The following is a 20972-nucleotide window of genomic DNA, read 5'->3' as shown; positions in this document are numbered from 1 at the left end:
CATCCCGATTGCCAGTTCTTAAATACCGAATCGGTATGATTCGGTATTTAAGAATCGGTAATCTGGGATTACCTACATCGGGCCCAAAATCTCTACATGAGTACTCGATAGGCAAAGTGGAGGTAGTCTTAGTATTGGATCATTGTAGCATTTCAAATAGAGTATTAGTAAATATATATAGGACACTGCGCTGCAAGGCCAAAGGGTAGAAGTGACAGGACAGGAAGTGGATCATGTTTTCCAAAGTGACTGAGGCCTCTGTGTTTCATTTATTATTTTATTCTTGGTGTTTTCAAGAAGCATAAAATGTCAATTAAAAAAATCAAGGGTGCGACTGCACAGTACCCGTTTCTGGCAGCCAGTCAAGGACCACCTCTCGTAATTACCTGTAAGGTATGGAGCCCACCATGAGGGAGACACAAGCTTCCAGGGGCGGTGAAGGCTGTCAAGGCTGAGTGATGTGGTCACAGTGCATTGCCTTTCATAATACACTTCACAGCAGTGAGGAGCTGGTGATAGTCATGCGAAGAGCATTACCATGGTTAAGAGGGACACGACCATCATAGTTGCAGGTCTCAATTAAATAAGGGAACATAAGGTCCACAGGAAGTGTCCGTGCAATTGCAATCTCATGTCTGTGTGTGGACTAGAATCGTTTTAACCTCATCCGTGCTGCCACGATTTACCGCCGGTGCTGGGGACCAATGTTAATGGGTGTGGTCATGACGGAACGGTTCCGTCATGAGCACAGCCCAACCGATGCTCATGACGGAACCGTTCCGTCATGAGCATCGAAAGGGTTAAAGTCCAGTAAATAAAAACACTATGGGTATGATTTAGAACTTGGCGGACGGGTTACTCTCTCACACCGGTGAAAGATATCCCGTCTGTCGAAATAGAAATCCCATAGGACATAATGGGATTTATACTTCAGCGGGCGGAATATCCATCATATTTGGAATATCCGTCAAATCAGGACCTTTGTTTTCTGTCAGAAAAAGCAAAAGGGGCGGTCGTAAATGAATTTGAGATTGATGAAATTCTAGGTGGAAAAATTAAAGATGCTGTGGAACAGCAAGAGGATTCCATTTGACAAGTGTGATTGCTCAAGATAGAATATGATACAAAGGGAGAAGAGAGGCTGGAAACAAGAAGAAAAAGAGCCGATGTGGAACTGCAAGGAACAGGGTCAGAGAAGGAGCGCACGGAAAGGAGTGACAGATAGAGGAGTAAGTGGAGAAAGGTAAAGAGAGAGAGAATATAAAAGGTAACATAAAGAGAAAAAAAGACTGCAAGGAATAAAGAATGAGGGTGTTGAGAGGAGCCGAGGGCTGGCAGGGGAAAGTTAGGAAGCAGAGAAGAAGAGACAAAGGGAGGGGGAAGAGGAGTGAATCAGGCACGAGAGAAGAAAAGCGAAGAGGGAGAAGAGGATGGAGGGAAAATAGAGAGAGAGAGGTTGGAGCAGAGGCGAGTAGAGAGGGGCTGTGCTCCTGTGCACAGGCAGCAGAGGGGTTAATACTGCTGGTAACAAGGACTCCTAGTTTCTTGTCCTTAGGAACAGGGCTTACCTCAGCACTTCGTCCCTCGTTGTGTGTAAACTGCACAGATTTTCTAGAGAGGAAACATAACATTGATTAGTGTTTGCTCATCCTGGTGGACAATCCCAGCAGGATACAGCTAAGGCGGATGGCGGTTTCTTCCTACCGGTGTCTCATATTGTGGATGCAACAGAGAAGGATGAATATTCCAACCAGGAGGCCAGCCACAACCAGCAGCGTCACAAGATACTTGGTCCTCAGAGAGCTGCAGCCATACCACCCATCAGCGATAGCACACTGAGCCAGGGCACTCTCTGCAGGAGACAAACCACACACGATGAGCCATAACTCCCTGCACCCTCAACACAAATTCATCTAAGGGACAGGAAGGGATGGTGCAGACCATTCTAGGAGGGAGTCGCAGCCAAGAGATCTACATCAAAACACAAGGTACATATACTGATAAACAGAACTCACAACATGATAATTTTATGTCACCCTATCCCCAACTTGCCCTTTTTCAGTTGCTCCTGCTTAAAAAAGCAACCAAGTGCTCTCGGCAGAGAGGGATGGAGTGTTCTGCCGATGAGTTTTTCTTCAGCTGTGCATGGCGGGGGAGTTGGCTTTACATATGGTAATAAAATATTACTTTACGTAAAAAAAAACTTTCAGAGTTATAGTTAGTTGTGATAAAAAATCTAGGGGCATATTATCAAGGGGGTTTATCTCCGCTTTTTTGGCTTTAAAATCCAAAAAAGCGGAGATAAAATTATCTCCCTATTACCTAGCTGCCGCTAACACCAGTTAGCGACAGCTAGTAGGAGATAGCGACCATCTTGGGCCCCACTTTGCATGTCAGTGATATTTATCACTAATGAGATGCAAAGTGGGCGTGCCAAGATGTTAGAGACTGAAAACAGTCGCTAACATCGCTATCTCCTATTACCAACTTTTGGAGATATTCGCGCTAAGCGGGAATATCTCCAAAAGCTAACACCTGCCCTGAGCAGTTCTTAGCCATGTTATCCAATGGGAGGTGGATAACATGGCTAAGAGCATTTGCTCGATGATGCATGAATATCGCAGACTTTTCAGCGATATTCATGCATTGCGGCCGTTTTTTATCGCATTTGCGATAAACCTTGCTAATAGCAAGGTTTATCTGCGATAAAAATCGCCGATGTGCGGCGATAATTTTTGTCTCTAAACAAGTTAGAGACAAAAATTATCGCTAGTTGTTGGTAATATGCTCCCTAGTTTCGTTTAAAAAACAACTTAGAAAGTCACTGAAAAAAATAAGTTGGAGTAACATTATAGTTAGGTGACTATGTAAGAGACAACATTAATGTTTTAAACTAAAAAAACACAGAAATTCAACAGTTAGCTAACTATAACTTGCGCCACCGCCATGCATTGCTTATGACCTCACATATTACATTACTCCTAACATGTTCTATGACATCATTTATGATATCACTGATGACATCTCAAATGACATCACTGATAACTTCATACAAGCTCTTTTTGTGCACATTACTCTATATACTAGAATGGCCTTAGAGGCCTAAAATGAAGTACAAAATAGCTAATAATAGTATGAAGCATCATTAATGCCATCACAGATACAACTCGCTTGTGCAGCAAGCATGTGTTACGTGCAACACTGACCCGATGTTGTACACTTGACGAGTAGCCCTGTTCATATTAACTAACAACCCCAGATAAAAGGGTAACTCCTACTGTACACAGTGTTCAATCTGTGTACAATTGTTCAGAGCAAACCGAGTTCCTCTAGATATTCAAGGCCTGTTACATAGCTAATGCCCTACTATGGACAGCTGTTAACGTACAGTGAGAAATTAAGTGGATATCAGTAGAAAAGTGGGCACTATAAACAGTGTTTACGTTATGGAGACAGTTTACTCTGTACCACACTGTTTGCAGACAGTGAAACTGTCATGAGAAATACACCACAGAGTATTAAAAAGTATCTACTCAGAGCAGAGTAAACTCTTCAAAACGTGTCCAAAGAGAGACTTTTTGCTTAAAATAATCAAGTTCTCCAGGTGCTAAAGATCATACTACTGGCAGCCGTCATACTGCGTGAAACCTTTAAAGATAACCAATTCTCTGAAGCAAAACAAGCATATCTACATAGGTTAGTACCTGATACACAGTCTTCCATGTTATGTAGCAGTTGTCATTCTAATAACTCAAGGCTGCTTACAATACTTAGTATGCTGCAAGTAGAATCTTTGCCCTGTTGGAAACATTTTCGCAGTACCAAAAAACTTGTGTGGAACGTAATGAGCACAAGTCGTCAACTGTCACTTACACATAGAGTTACTCTTCAATACAAAGTTTTATAACACGTTCAATACCTCTACAAACCTAAGATGCATTAATATACACTTACACCCATTAGCTGAACACAGGCTGCACAAAATTAGGTAGACAAGTAATATGGTCATTACCTGCAAATATGTAAACTATAAAACAAATTAACAGAGGAGAGGAGGAGAGAAGAGGAGTTGGCCTAACGGTTAGGGCGGTCGACCTCGAATCTGGGGAACTGAGTTAGAGTCTCAGCAATGACGCTGAACATCCTGTGATTCTGGCAAATCACTTAAACTCCCTGTGCGTAACAAGAATGAATATGTCCTCATGTAATGCAACAGGTGCTAAGCGCTCTGATACCCCATTCGGGTCAAGTTTGCGCTATAAACAACTCTGTTAAATAAAAAATAACATTTAAAAAACGCACTCTTTGGAGGATGTCAGCAGTGATGCCATTTGAGATGTCACCTGTGATATCATAAATGATGTCATAGAACATGTCATGAGTAATGTAATATGTGAGGTCCAAAGCAGTGCATGGCGGGGCACAAGTTACAGTTAGCTCTGCTAACTATAACTGGTAAATGTCTGTGTTTTTTTACTTCAAAACATTATTTTGTCACAGACACAATCACTTAACTATAACGTTACTTTAAACTTTTGTTTTGGGGGTAATCTACAAGTTCTCCACACCTTACTATCCCCAAACCCTTATGGGTATGATTATTGGCCTGCCAGAGTCAATGAGGGGAGTCCTCTTGCCCTGACTACTCTTTGCATACAAAGAGGTACCACCGAAAGGAGTAGGCTTCAGCCCTGTTGAACTCCTCTATGGTCCGCCGCTAAGTGAACCTCTTGGTTTGGTGAAACAGGGGTGGGAGCAAGCTCCCAGGAAGCCCCTTCGGGATGTGGTTAACTTCATGCTATTCCTCTGCAACCAAATGCAGAAGTTCTGGAAGAAGGCTTCTGAGAACTTAGAAGCTGACCAGGAAGTGATGAAGCAAAGCAATGACCAGAGGGCCACTCTGACCTAGTGTCATCCTGGCTAGGAGATGTAGGTGATGGGAGCCCGTTGAGCACAGGGCCCTTCAAGATCATTGGTCAAGGTCCTATGAGATGGTTTGAGGAAGAGGGGGCCAGCTGCAAGAAGGACTGCTACTCTGCTGTGCTGTCCTGCTGCCCTCCACGATTTATGTTACTCATGTTTAGCGGTCCTAACTGGGTCCCCTTAGCAGGCCCATGCTCCATCACAATAGGCTTGAACTTTTGCTTGTGACTTTGACCCAGTCCGGCAGGACCAGATATCAACTGTTGGTGCTTTGTGCACTATGGCACTATTTTGACTTATATCTTTTAAGTTGCAAAACTCTGGATCTACTTTATTGGATTTTGGACATTTTGGTATTAAATTATTTATGACATTTTACACCATTTTTCTAACATGGTGTGGGATTTTTGTTGTGTTGCTTTTCCTTTTATTGGAGTTTGAAGTGCTGCATATATACGTTACCCATTGCCTTCAAGTAAAGCCTGTCTGCTTTTGTGCCAAGCTACCAGAGGGTTAAGCACAGGTTGATGTGTGGTTGCTTGTGACACCTGGACAAGGATTGTGGTTGCTGCTTGAGTATTGTGTTACTCCCCTCAAACAGTAACCCCAATGTATAAATCTATATATATTCCTGTTAGGGTACAAGAAAATAGGCAGCACCCCACAGCTTGCTGTGCGAAAAATTTATTTATTTCACACTCTTAAAAGATAATTACGGTATTTCAAAACTCCAAAAGTGCATGCATAATGATATGTGTATTTTTTAAAGAAATCTAAATTTAATTTAATACATTTCTAAGCTTACTGATCAATTACGTTTTATTTATTAATATTAATTTAGTCTTAAGTTTATTTAATTTAAAATTTTACAAATAGTTAATAAATATTGAACAATAGGTATAAATAAAAATATGGGAAATATATATTCCCAATATATCCCTCCAAGGCTTCCTATGAAGGACAGGTGGTACTCACAGCAGTATAAAGTGCAAAATGATTAATTTGGTGATGTTCAAAAACAACCAAAAGGTTTGGCAAAGCTGCCTTCTACCAGGTCTCTGAATTCTGGAAATACAACCATTTCTAAAATTGCCTTAATGGCCTCCATGTTAAAAACAACTAGACCGTCAACATGCGCTCCTAATGCGGCTCAAGCTCTTTACTATCACATGCTTCTTGGTCACATTTATTGAGTTCTAATTGTACTGTTCCTATACCAGGCCAGGTATGTCTTTGAAACATAGATCCATCACTTGTATTTTAAATACATTATTTAATTCTTCTGAATCGATCAGGTTACATTATTCACAAAGATTCAATATATACTTGGGCATAAATGGTCCCTGTTATCAGCAAAGTATACAACCTATATCAATGTCAAACTCACTGTTCATCGAAGATTCTGTTTATAATACACATTATCCCCTTCCATGCTGATGACGAACCCCAGCCGTCATGCACTACGGTGCTCGTGTACTGATGACGGCTGGGGTTCGTCACGGCCCGCCCCTGTTCGTGTTGTTTACAGCACACCAGGGGAATCGCGGCCACATCGAAGGGGTTAATGCCACTACAATTTCTGATAAGGTCTTTTCGAGCAAAAACAGGATACACAACCTATTTGAATCTGTCTCAAAAAAGATTTTATTACTCAACAGTGGCTTTGCTTGCAGCCACATCACCGTAGTTTCTGCTATTAATCATCATACCACAAACAGGAAGAGTCACAGACTAGAGAAGTATAATCTTTGTGGCAGTTATTCCATCCCTCTCATATTGTTAATCTCGGCATTGCCACCGCGTAAAATTAGGTCCATCATTCATCCCAACCTCAAAGAGTTTATATATTTATATTTAATACCACACTCTTAGCATGAAATATGCAATGCAAAATGTTTTCAGTTCTCCATCACACATTCCAATATTGCTTGTCCATATTTCATCAGTGGAATCGGGTTTAGTGTCTATTTATAAATATAGGACAGCAAAACTACGGAAATTGTAGGTATTTATTTAACTAATTATAGAGATTTAAGGACAACAAATGACATTAAGGAACAGTGGTTCTGAGTACTTCCTGCCAATCACATTATGTAAAAAAATGTTTAAATTTGATTGACAATGAGGTTTCATGAATATATTCAAGGGTGTCAACCCTTTAAATCCTGCCCGGCACATATTTTAAATACAAATATATCAAAAACTACTGGACGAGTTTCTGAGCAAAGTTTTACTTTCATGCCAGGTTGGTGTAATCTGTTCTGATGTTTTTGCGATCTAATTTAGCTGATAAAATGGGAAATGTTACACTTTTTCACCCCCTGCCAAACATTAGTTGACTGAGTTGATCAATTAATAATTTTGTGCTATTCTGTACCCGAGGTCAAAAGTTATACACAAATCAAAAATGCCTTTTTAAACGAAAGTGTGGCTGAACCGTAACTAGACAGTGGCAATCACCAATGTGCTACATGCATACACACATACACACATTTTTATTTATTATAATATTGTATATGTGTATGTGTGTAGCAGGCTTTTTACGGTTTAGGGCTCCTAATGGGTGCAGGTTTAAGGGGGGAGTATAACAAGTACTTTCCTTTGTAACACTATTCCTAGTGCTGCCAATAATAATAACAAAACTACTAACCATCACACTCCTACAAGTGTGACAATGTGGACTATTTCAGGCGCCCAAAGTTATAAAAATGGCTTGGGCGGCAGGTAAAATTGATTTGTAATGCATGTTGAATTAATACATAACTGTTGTTGTGGTCATCTTTACATTAGCCAGACAGTGCCACCTTGTGGCAGAATGTTACAAGCATCAGTGTTGACAATTAAGTGCTGATGCCGAGCACCAGAAACCACCGGCTCTAATTAAGCACTGGTTTCTGGTCTCTTCACTTTTCCATGCCCACAGACAATGAGCACAAAACGACCATTTGAAACAATGTGCCAGTCTCTACCTTGATACTATTTTAGATGTTAAAGAAGCCGCTCCACTGAATGAGGAGGTGGGATGATAGTGAGGAATCAGTGGTTAGGGTATCTGCCAGATAGAGCTTTACAGAATGCCAGTGTCGTGTTCTTCTGATGGATACTTATAACTGCAGATGCCTCACCTTTCACATACATAACAGACCAGTACCTCCTAGAGGCGAAGGGTCTGGGGAGCGGGCTTAGCCTAAAATGCCCTGCAGGACTAAAAGGGTGAGAAAAGGACCTTCTCATGAGACCTACCTGTTAAGGCAGCGGTGCTTTGTGAACATCACAGTCTAGTACGTATCGAGAACACTCACTCTTAGTACCAATGCCATTGTAGCAGCCTTGCCTTGATGGAATGGGCTCTCAGTACCACGGGGTGTTTTTTTTGCCAATGCTTAGCAGATTCTAATGCAGAGAACTATCCACCTTGACAGGGTGTTCTTTTGCACTGCTCTTGCCTTTTTGCACCTGAGAAAATGACTAAAAACTGGTTGCATACCTGGGGAGCTTTCATCTGGTCGAAGTAAGAACTCAGCAAACACAAGGATATGGTGGACGGAGCATTGAAACTCTTCAGACACTCACCCGCAGTCACAGATCTGGGTTGAATCCATCATCGTTCTTTAGCTCACTTCGCCACCCCACTTCAGACCCAGCCATATGCAAATCAGTCATGACCCTGTGCCTCATGGAAACAGTCCAGCCCGAACTGCCAAGCCATGTCTTCACTAGCCTTGAAACAAGCATCCTGGGACCGGTTTCGGGCTAACAACCCTCATCAGCCAGGCTAGCTTGAATCCAGTTGCAAAGCGAAGTAAGAACTCAGCACTCTCCTGTTTCAATGTGATGCAGCCTCTCATCCTTGTTGAGACATGAAATGGAGTAGAAAGCTGACAATGTGATAGATTGGCCATCATGGAATGGCACCACAATCTTAGGGAAGAACGCAGCCTGGGTCATCAACACCAACTTGTCTAGAAAGAAGGCAGTGTTGGGACGACTGTAGCAACAGTTCCTGAAGCTCAGAGTAATTAGGAACACCAGTTTCACCATCAAGAGCATAAAGGAGCAGCTATGCATAGGCTCAAAGGGTAGGGGTTTAAGAAATGTCAAGAGCATGCTAAGGTCCCACTTGGGCATGGCAAATGGCTTGAGAGGAAGCATGTATCAAACATTTAATGAAACTCATCAACTGGTGACTCAAACAAGTAAGGCTGGGCCCATAAACAAAGAAAGACCAATGGGGATGATAGGTAACCGTTAACTGTGCTCACTGCAGGGCCTTGCTGGTCCAAGGACAAACCAATCAAAAGAACATCGGAATATATGCCTTTTAGGGATCGGTGGCTCAGGCACCACACCAGGCAATAAACGGGTCCAATCGTCCCGCGTTTATGCGCTCTGCGAAAGAGCATCTGGCTTCAAGGACAACATCCACCATCTCAGTCGGTAAGTCACATGCATTCAACTGCCCTGGCTCAACCTCCAAACATGGAGTTGTACATTGTGGAGATTTTGTTGCAGGGCTCTGCTCTGCTTGTGGACAGGAGGTCCTCCCGAAGCAGAAGCCTGGTCACTCTCTGAAGCTCTAGGAGCCACAGCTACTTGCCCACGCCAGTGCAATCATAGGACTTGGGTCTGGTCTTTATTGATCTTCTTCAGAATCATAGACAGAGAATGTATCGGCAAGAAAGCATACAGGAACCCCTCCTTCCACTCAAGCTGACACTGCACGTTCTGGACGGTGCCAACTTATCCTTGCCAGGGTTACCCCCGTGTTTGAAGATGTCCTGCAATGCCTCAGGAAGAAGAAGCCACTCATGATCAGCCAGACACCTGCTCAGTTTGTCACTCTGGCTTTCATGGACCCTGACCTGTGGTTGGCAAACAGGAAGACTTTCTGTTGCTTGAGTACCTGCAGAAGCTAGAGGATCATGGGATAGGGCCAAGAACACCACCCTACCCAGCTTGTGGCATTATCACATGGCATTAGTGTTGCTCATGAGAACCTGTACTAGCCTCCCTTGGATGGACGCAGGGAGGCTTTGAGGGTCAAGCAGATCGCCCGATGGTCCTGGTGGTTGATGTGGAGCGGCTCTTTGCTGGAAATCAGAAGCATCTAATCTCCACCTCTCCAAAGTGACCGCCCTCAACCCATTCGTGAAATATTTGTCTTTACTGTTAGTTCTGGGTTGAGAAAGGAGTGTGGCCTGCCATGGGTTAGGCTGGTATCTTGACAGCTTCCACTGCAGATCTTGAGCTGTCTCCCATAAGGCCTGAAGGGAGTTAGAGAGGCAACCCTGCTAGATTCACTATGTAGAAGATGTTAGGATTGACCTTACTAATCGAAACGTCCAAAATGAGGCTCTCTAGTGTCTGGAGCTTAGTTAGGAAGTCCAGATCACTGGACACTAGTTTATGTCATTAACATAACAAGAACAAAGCTTAGATAATGTAGCCATCATGGCCTCTGTGAAGTCAACATTAAATGGTAGCAAGGGCTCTGAGGATTTTGGCTGTGGCTAAAGCAATTATGTTTCTGTCTGTTTTCTTTTTCGTCTAAATGGAGGGCAGCTGTGATCTAGCACCCCAGCTGCTGTTCTGATCACTGCTGCAAATGATCTACTTTATTCTGCTGGTGGCCAAATCTCTCTTTTCGGGAAGGTGTCTAGCGCATCGGCATTTTATAAGGCGAAGTTTAGTGGGCCACTAGTATAGTGCGGGGGAAGAGTCCATCATTCTCCTCTTCATCATCATGGTCCTGGGGGACCCTATGTGTTTCTTGTGAAGGGTCAAAGTCAGGAACGAATGGAGCATTTGCTGACAGTTGCGTCTTGGAAAAGGAACAGGTTTAGAGCGAGGCTGCATAATGACCAGCTGTGCTTACGTTGCCTTGTAGCATAACATCAATTGAGCTCAGGCTGATGTTCGTCTGAGGTCCACATATGGACATCAGCACTAAGTTTTCCATCAGCGCCGGTGGAGTTGGTATCGCCACTGGGAATGGCAAGAACATGTATGGATCTTGGGGCCAGTGTGGAAGTCTGTGCCACAGACAATAATGGGACTGGTAACAGGTCCCAAGGAGACAGACGGTGTTAGGAGAGGACCCCCCAGTAGTAATCTGACTGTAGGTCTCAGATGCTCTGTGGGCCAAAGGCGTGTCAGAGAGAGGCAGATTCTCAGTAAAGATAAGCAGCATGGCCTCCATGAAGGCCTTTACCTGCAGCATGGTCAATGAGGACCTTGGGCAATTCGGGGCACCTCATAACTAGCTGAGGAATTGGTCTTCAAGACAGGGCTTCTAATGAGTGCAATGTTTTTTATCTTGACCCCCTCACGCCTTCTCTTGCGAGCTAGAGTGGCGGGATGGGTTTGAGTTCCAATTCCTGTTTTTGTGTTTGTGTTTCGACTTACCTGGAAACATCGAGAGGGAAGTGGATCATTCGTGAGAATGGCCTTGTGACCGGACCTGAGGCCGGACTTGTGACTTGGCTAGAGTGTTGAGCCTCGAATGTGACTTTGTCTTGTGTTCCACGATGTAGAGCTTCGCCTCTGGTACCAGATCATCTGCAGGTGCATGACAGCGCACATGTCGTACTGGAGCCCAGATACCAAAGGCACACTTTGAGTGGGCCTGTGAAAGACACCTGGTTCCTGGAGTCCTGGCATTGTTAACCCCTTCGATGCGGGTGACGGAACCATTCCGTCATCAGTCACGGTTGAGCTTCCAGGTAAGTCGAAACGCAAACACAAAAACAGGAATGGTTCCGTCACGACCACACCCGCGATTGGAATGTTCAGCACAGCGCTGAAATTCCGGCCGCAGGCAAGGTGTTAATGCCTGTAGTTTTCAGAGGGGACATGATTCCCTGGTGCACTGTCTAAATGTTTTGGAATCTTCATAAGAACAACAAAAGTTGGGAACTGAGCTCCAAATCCGTGTTGGAAGGTGCAGAAAGGAGGGAACTGTTGTCAGTGTGCAGAGGTGGTGCTTATACGTGGCTCCTCTCCATGACGTCTTGGGCAGTATGAGGTAAACATGGACACCTCCTACATGGGAGCTCTGCTGTTGAAATTTCCCAAGTCTAGTACCTGGGAATATTCTAAAAGCGAGGCATTTCAGATTAGAAGCATCCACCAAAGGTGTGTATTTTTTATGAGTTAATTACTTTTTTAGGACTACGGCATGAGTCGAGATTTTGAGGGGTAAAAGGTTTTTGGGATGGGAATGGGTTTACAGTTAAGGGGGTTTAAGTTTAGGGGAGTCAGTATAAGGTTTTAAGAGTTTTCTAGGTTCTCATGATGTTTATTTAAAATGTTACTAGGAATATTAACGTTTCAGGAAAGGGCAAAGTTTTGGAGGGTGTTTTTTTTTAAGGTTTCAGAGAGTCTTTGGGTATGCATCATTATAGAGTTTAGGAATCAGATTTTTGGGTGAATTTTGGGACTTTTAAGGTTCAGGGATGGGTCAAATTTTGGAGTAAATTAGATTTTAGGGTTCACAAACATTATTAATTAAAACTACTTTAAAATGCTCATTATGTGGCATGGCCAAGATGGCGGAGTGAGCGGACGTGCCTCGATAGTTCTCCATCCCCGCCGGGCCCATAGCATTACGACAGTACTCGATCCTCCTTAATTTTCGCACAGGAGGTTTACCCCCAAGGCGGGGCATCGGTGTCTTTCCTGGGGCCCATGAGAGCAGAGTCTGTCCCCTCCCTGTGGATGGAGATCTGAGCCCCGGCATGCTGACAGCAGTGATAACGGCCGTTGCGCCGCCCGAAGGGGTGAAGAGAGCTATGCCGAGCATGGCGAGCCAGAGACCTTGGCCTTGTCGACAGCCGATTGCTCCGAAAGAGGCGGGCGGCCGCCTGAGACTTTGCACAAATTAAAGCGGTGGCACGGGTGTGAGACGGGACCCTGTCCAGGGCTGAACGGACAGGCACTGGACTGGGAGAGGCCCAGCCTTGAGCTACGCGGCCAAGAGGATACCGGGCCTGTGACAAGAGCTCCGGAGTGCTTTCCTTGGGGCTCCTCTCCTGCATTTATGGTAATGAGTAGTCGACGACCGGAATGGGCGGGCTGGGAGCATCCATCAGTCCATGTGAAAGAAGAAGAGACTGAGCGGCAGGGCCCTCCTGAGATTTTGGCACCTGCCCGTACATTAGAAGAATCGCCTCCAAAAGGCAAAGAGTTGGCATTTGAGTTGAGGAGTTGACGGGGAGGAATACGGGCCCAAGCCATGGTGCAACATACAACCGCGGATAGTTAGGCTCCAATGAGCACTTTGTAGGCCTGGGGTGTGGGCTGAAGGCTCAAAAGGAGCAAAGACACAGAAATATGTGGGGTCCTCCCGCTGACTAGAAGAGGCAAGCATGGTGACCTAATTTGGCCTTCCTCTCAACATAACACTCTGGACTCCCTTTTGGGGGTCCTGTATAGACCTCCACCCAGAGTTGCCTAGGGCTCATCGCTGGGGGATGGTATGGTGTGAGCCGGAGGGGGTGAAACTCGGGGGCTCCATCACTGGCCGGCCTTTGCGACTGAGTGCAGAACGAGACAGTGGACCTGGAGGAGGTGCGGTCACCGGCGCAGTGGGTTGGGCGTGTATTGACCAACGCAGCAGCCCTCTGGCCTTAGGGCCCAAGTCTAAGGCACCATAGAATGGAAGAGGTCCTGCTCATACGATTGATCTGGTGGATGACATTCCGCCCTTCGGTCACACATTGACCTCATGCCAACCGTCATCCTAACCAAATTAGAGAGTGGACACAGACTGGACTGGACGAGTGCTTGATGTGGCCTTAGGCATGCTGGGCCTAGAGAAACACCCTTAGGCCTGAGATGAAGCTACCAGGGGAGCTGGTCTTGAAAACATGGCATCTGCCAAGGTGAAAATGGATCGCACAGTATGTGATTTGGCTTTGAAAAGCACTGTGGAACCCCAAGGGGACCGAGCTCCTTCGGTAGAGTTGAAACTGGCCGGCGCAGGAGCGGGAGATGAAAGTTCTATGACCGGTGAATTCCTGAAGGCGTTGTTTGCCTTTCTTTGAGAAGACATATTAGCTGTAAAGACGGTTCTCCAGAAGGAACTGAGAGAGGTGCGTTGAGACGTAAACGCCGTCGGCGAGAGAGTGGTGGCCCTGGAGGAAGGCTCCATAGCCAGAGATAAAGAAATTGCAGCCCTTTAACAGGAAGTCATTTGGCTACAGGACCAACAACTTGATCTGCAGGCGCACACAGAAGACCTGGAGAATATTTTAAGGCGGAACAATATCTGCATCCGGACAGTCCCCACAGGTGCGGAGGGTGCGGAGCTTCAGGGGTATATTCAGGCTCTGTTTGGCTTCGTCTTGGGCACATCAGCTGAGAGTGTGGTTAAAGTGGATCTGTGCCATCATGTGTGTCCTCCCTGTTGGCTCAATCATCCTCCTGCAAATATTCTGGTCTGTGTACACAACTTTACAGTAAAAGAAGCCATACTTAAGGCAGCCCAATCCACTCAGACACTACAATTTAGAGATCATGCTCAGCAGCTCTTCCAGGACCTTGCAGAAAGAACCTTACAGAGGAGAAATGATTTTCGTCCTGTAACTACCCATCTGCGTTCATTGGATATTGCCTACTCGTGAGGCCACCCCTTTTGTCTGATATTCTTACACAAAGGCAAAACCCATCAGCTTCGCTCCCTGGATGAAACGTGTAAGATCCTCAACTTGGACCTCAGCAAGCATGCCTCTCAGCTATCCTCTGCAGGAGACAAGGCCTCCGTTGGACGCAGCCGAGGACCTAATCTCTGTTCCAGACTTGACACCGTCGCCCTGACGCAGACACAATTGTTAAGGAAAGGTGTGCTGTGCATCCTCTCTGGCACAGGGGATGAAGAAGTTGATCCTACCAGCAGAGGTATTTCTTGGATGTTAAGGCGGATTGGTGTTTTGGGCCTAGTGGGGACAGGGGCTATGAATCTTCCGTGCGTCTCAGTTAATGTGGACTCCTCCCAACCATAGAGCCATGTTATCCCATAGGGGTGCGTGTGCGTGAACCTAGCAACTTGTAAGCAGAAATCAGGCACGAAGGATCATTTGAATGATAAGGTTTGTTGTGGATGCCATCGGGATGCAAATCTATAAAGCAATGGCAAGCCTCCTCCGTTCTGCACTATGGACCGTTCCAAGTGAACCCAGAAAGGAACATCGTTGGTCCTGGTCCACATGTATGACAGTTGCAAGTGTGGTAGTGTAGTGTAATAGTGTTCGACAAGCATCTGCTATGTTTCTATTGGTTATCAACTTAGAGCTTTTCATTCTGAACTTCATAGATCCACAGATTACATTTTTGATATATTTGTCTATGGAGCGATGCACTGACGTTCTTGCCAACAAGGGTAGCATACCAAGAACATATATAAAGGGTTTAGGGCCACTACCATTTTGACCACTAGGACCTTGCCCAAGAGGATGAGGTTTAGTTGATCCCATTTCGTATAGTGCAATGTGGTTTTAGCGATGAGTGGTTCTAGATTGTCAGCCACGATCCTCTCAAGCTTGTAGTTTACCAGGCTCACCAGATATTTAAGGCTCTTGCTTTTCCATTAAAAGGTGTTCCCCTCGATAGCCATGTTGGTGCTGATACGCGACGACATGGGCAACGGTCCACTTTTATCCCAGTTGATTCTATAACAATGGCAGAGAAGGCTATTATGAGGGACACCAGTGCCTAGAGGGACCTCTCTAGGTTGGTAAGGGTTAACAGACTTTCATCCACATAGAGCAGTATTTTAGTGTGGCCAAAGGGGGTATCAATCTTTTAACACCTTATGTCCCTCTGCGATCCTTGAGATCCTTGGGCCAGAACTTGGTGGTGGTTCCGCCCTTCAGGCTGAGTAGAACTGGCGGCCGCTCCTTCCGAGTGTTAGCCGCGAAGTGGTGGAACTTCCTTCCTGCTGAGATTCGGCCAATTGATGATCTACTTCAGTTTATTTACAACAAGGGGTGGTGAGGGACAGAGTCTCTGAATTAAGCAGAAAGCTCTCACCCAGTCAAGAGATCAGGGCTAGATCCAACACCGTTTTTTAGCTCACTGCACCATCCCAGTTTCAGAACCTGGCTGTATGCAAATTAGTCTGTTCCTGTCCCAGTGCATGATGGGAACAGGGCAAACCAAACTACAAAAGCCAATTCTTACACTGGGAAGGAAACAAGCTCCCGGGGACCGGTTTCTGGCATTACAGCCGTCTTCGGCCCGGTTTGCTTGAATCCTGATGGTGCAATGAGCAAGGGTCTCACATCTGAGAATACCCTTCCACGCTTAGGGTGGACAAAAATATTTACAACAAGGGGTGGTGAGGGACAGAGTCTCTGAATTAAGCAGAAAGCTCTCACCCAGTCAAGAGATCAGGGCTAGATCCAACACCGTTTTTTAGCTCACTGCACCATCCCAGTTTCAGAACCTGGCTGTATGCAAATTAGTCTGTTCCTGTCCCAGTGCATGATGGGAACAGGGCAAACCAAACTACAAAAGCCAATTCTTACACTGGGAAGGAAACAAGCTCCCGGGGACCGGTTTCTGGCATTACAGCCGTCTTCGGCCCGGTTTGCTTGAATCCTGATGGTGCAATGAGCAAGGGTCTCACATCTGAGAATACCCTTCCACGCTTAGGGTGGACAAAAATATTTACAACAAGGGGTGGTGAGGGACAGAGTCTCTGAATTAAGCAGAAAGCTCTCACCCAGTCAAGAGATCAGGGCTAGATCCAACACCGTTTTTTAGCTCACTGCACCATCCCAGTTTCAGAACCTGGCTGTATGCAAATTAGTCTGTTCCTGTCCCAGTGCATGATGGGAACAGGGTGGCAGGGTATACTCAGACATGAGTCCCTTTCTCACTGCTCCATCAGGATTCAAGCAAGCCGGGCCGAAGAAGGCTGAAATGCCAGAAACCGGTCCCCGGTAGCTTGTCTCCTTTCTGGTAAAGAATTGGCTTGGTAGTTTAGTCTGCCCTGTTCCCATGATGCACTGGGCCAGGGACAGACTGATTTGCATATAGCCAGGTTCTGAGCTGGGATGGGGCAGTGAGATAAATAACAGTGATGGATCAAGCCCTGATCTTTGGACTGGGTAAGAGTGGTCTGCTCAATTCAGACACTCTGTTCATCACCACCCCCTTTTGTAAATCGATTTTGGCCACTATAGGTGTGGCAGGGTATACTCAGACATGAGTCCCTTTCTCACTGCTCCATCAGGATTCAAGCAAGCCGGGCCGAAGACGGCTGAAATGCCAGAAACCGGTCCCCGGTAGCTTGTCTCCTTTCTGGTAAAGAATTGGCTTGGTAGTTTAGTCTGCCCTGTTCCCATGATGCACTGGGCCAGGGACAGACTGATTTGCATATAGCCAGGTTCTGAGCTGGGATGGGGCAGTGAGATAAATAACAGTGATGGATCAAGCCCTGATCTTTGGACTGGGTAAGAGTGGTCTGCTCAATTCAGACACTCTGTTCATCACCACCCCCTTTTGTAAATCTACTTCAGTTTAGGCGTGCCATTAAAACTTTTCTGTTTGTCTAATTTCAGGCTGCTTCCTTCCTCTTTTTATTGGTGTTGTGTTGTGTCTACCTTCTCAGAGCGCCAGGATGCCCCTTCGCTGGGGCAGCTGTGCGCTGTACAAATAAAAATAACATAACATAACATAACATAATCTAGGGGGAGAGTTGGATGGCCATTGTTAGGGGTTCCATCGCTAGTAGGAAGAGCAAAAGGGAGTCAAGCCTTATATTGGTGAGGCTTCAGCTTATAGTGCATGCGTAAGGCTTTAGACATGTACAGGTTGTTGACATGCATTTTCTAAAAACCTATGCTGTTCAACTGTTGGCCTTTTTGTATCCAGTCGTATGTGTGCCATAATCGCTTGTTCTAGGGAGTTCTTGCTGCTGCGTCCACTTTTTATCGGCCATTGCTGCATCTCATCATGGGATCCACAATGTGGCCTCAGCTGCACCCATAATGTGGGCCGAGTGAACTGAGCCCTTGTTATTTTGGAGGTAAGAGGTCATGTGCACCTTTAGCTGCATCTTTTCATGTAGAAGCATATAACGGGTAATGTTGAGGTGCCAGGGTTTTCTCAGGGGTTTGCTAATATTCTAGTTTACAGTTAGACTAACACCGGCATGATCACAGATGGAACTTTCCAGGATAGTACGGTCTATGGCCGATGGTGTGAAAGGGTGAGAGATGAGGAAGTAGTTGAGTTGTGTTTGTGTGCCATGAAGTACTAAGAAATAGGTAATTCCATTTCTGATGGGATAAAAGCCACCATATATCTAGCAACCCTTGGTCGCCTAGGATGTCCTTGAGGAGTGCTCTGTCTCTATTGTTGTGTGTGTCAAGGGAGCCAAGGCGTTTGATGATCGTGTTAGGGGAATCCGTTTCAATCACCTCCCAAAATGGCGTGCTGTGTGTCGAGTTCGGTCAGGATCCGATTCAGATGCATAAGAATCTGGCTTTATTCCAGTTAGGGACATAGACATATCCAACACACACTACAGGGGTACTGATCCAGAGCTTTGCAAAGATGAATGGGCACACGCCTCTCAACCAGGTCCCTGGAACTGTGCACTGGAGAGATTTATTTATCAGAATGGCTAACCCACATGTCTTGGGGCTGACGTCAAAGGAAAGGTTTTGACCGGGGGAGGGACGGGAGGGCTGCAACAGCCGCAGACGACTTAGCCCACCCAGTTCTTTTTTAGCTTATTGCTTTCCATGGGGTTAAGATGTGTCGCTTGAAGGAGGGCTACATCAGCATGCTTAGAAGTTAAGTAGGTCAAGACCTTCTTCCGTTAGACATAGTTTGTCAGACCGTCTACATTCAGGGTGAGAATGGAGAGCAGTTTGAGTGTCACAGAAGTAGCCGCAGCAAGAGTAATGAAGCCGAATGAGTCAGTCGGCTGGAGGGGCGGGTAAGGTTGAGGGCAGAGTGGATGTGGTCCATGTAGTGCTTATTTCAGTGACAACCCAGGTAGGGCAAGCAGGGAAGGCAAAGGGAGAGACGGATGGAGGCGGTGGATGAGAGAAGGGAAGGAGTTTAGGAGGGAGAGGGGAGGTGTTCAGGCAAATCGAGGTCAGAGACCTTACTGAAGGCACAGTAGAAGGTACCAGAAGGGTGACAGAGGGTAAAAGGGGGTGCATAAGGCATTTGATTACCTACCAGATGTGGGGTGTGTAGACGGAGCTGGTTTGCGCTTGCATAATGACACAGACGACTGCGTAAAATATTCTTGTTTTGTTTTGCCATGCTGCACAGCTTTAGGGATACTGTACACCAAGTCTAACAACCCTTGGCAAAGCCAATAGGTCACAAAGGAGAGATCTATTGGCATCGCCAATGCTTGCTACATGTTATCACCCTGCCCTGTGGGATTGTAAGGCATACCTTAGGGGTGACATATGAATAGATGAAATAGGGTTTTCATACATGGCACAGGCATTTTTCATTGCTGTGTCTCACTGCAATGCATTTAAACTGCACCCCAGCTAGAACACAGTGGTGTTCCTGGAAGACATATATTATTGTCTTAAATGTGGGTGGTGCAAATGCACACTTTAAACCACATACAACAGTTTACTTTCCTGGCTATATGTGCACTTTAGGCACAATTTACTGGTACAGTGCACAGAGTCCTAAAGACAGCAAAAATAATGTTCATAAAGTGAAAATAGACAATAACATAATCAATCCCAGACTAATGCCTGCTTTTGGGGCCTTGTTAGTGATGTACAGCCTGAGTCCAATGGCACAGTGAGCTCAGGGCTCATGACTGGGCATCCCAATTGCACCCATGGAGTCTACCCTAGAAATACAAAGAAGTGATGGGCAGAATGAATGAATTATTTTCAGCCACTATTAATTATTTAGGCCACATTCCAGTCTATCATTTTTCATGCACTTTACGACTTAAGACGGAAAGCAGCCGTATAGGGAATGGTCTTAGTCCTACTTCCGCAGGAACAGTCCAGTCCAGTCCACACTGCCAGACTATGTTCCATCTAGATAAGCAATGCCCGACCGGTTTCAGCCTTTTAGGCCTCATCAGTTTGTTGTAGCCTGAGCCCAAAGGCAGAATGAGCACAGGACTCTTGTGGGTCTACCTGTCACACTGACGGTGCCTCACTTAGAAAAACAAAAAGTATCCACACAACTATCAACAGACTTAGCAATAGTAACTCCACTGTCAGTTAACTCAACATTAATTGCAACCCCATAATCAAAAGAGCCATCATCAACCAATGTTATCACAAACTTTCTACCACTGAAACACCCACCAGCACTGTCAAAAAGAAGTACATGTGTTGTCTACATAACTATTGCTAATATTAAAATATGTAATTCCAACATCAGCAAAACAATCATATTTGTCAAAAAAAGCAATTTCATTATCAACACAGCTGTTCATAGAGGAATTTTTTAGCTGTGCCTGGAACCCCCAAAGATTTAACCATGCCAGGTACAACACTCTGCCGAGTGGCAGCAACTGATGTCAAATGATAGTTAAAAAAATGCGACCTGCACTCTGTCCTCATATATTAATCAGACGTACTTCCTGTTTCACTGGCAATTTTTATAATTTAAAATGTTGTTATTTATTCATCTACTCTGTGTAAGACTGCTTTTATTTTTAAGATTTGTCCTACAAACAGCATTAGGTGTCTTGACAACCTTATATAATTAAATAAAATCATAAATTCAAAATACATATGTGGAGGATGTTTGGTCTGCCAACTTCATTCATTGGTCTGTTCAAGTGCCATTTCTATTTTTTTATTTTCCCACTGACAGCATCCAGCTTAGCAGTGGGTCTGCCTACGTCAGCCACTGGCTGTATTGTATATAGATTGGTGAAATTTTGCAGAACCATAAGCGCACATCCAGCTCAAAAAAAAATAAGCGTCCTTTAATGTCAGGACTGGTGAGCTCAGCTGCTGGGTCAAACACTGTGATGGTTAAATTTGTAGTTTTTTGTTTGAATGCATATACATGCTGTCTTTAGACTCCAGCATTTT

General features: G+C 45.2%; 1 protein-coding gene across 1 annotated transcript in view; it reads right to left on the bottom strand.

The window, feature by feature from the left end:
- The window catches only part of LOC147678426 (uncharacterized), a 41370-nt gene that overhangs the window by 2439 nt on the left and 17959 nt on the right, over window positions 1-20972 (bottom strand). The window contains exons 3-4 of the mRNA XM_086946577.1: window positions 1705-1852; window positions 1569-1611 (exon numbers count right to left, since the gene is read on the bottom strand). Coding sequence (XP_086802703.1) covers window positions 1569-1611; window positions 1705-1852 — 191 coding nt within the window. The remainder of the gene's footprint in view (window positions 1-1568; window positions 1612-1704; window positions 1853-20972) is intronic.

Source organism: Lissotriton vulgaris, chromosome 12, assembly GCF_964263255.1.
Source record: "Lissotriton vulgaris chromosome 12, aLisVul1.2, whole genome shotgun sequence".
Classification (NCBI taxonomy): domain Eukaryota; kingdom Metazoa; phylum Chordata; class Amphibia; order Caudata; family Salamandridae; genus Lissotriton; species Lissotriton vulgaris.
This window is presented reverse-complemented; position numbering and strand designations above follow the sequence as displayed.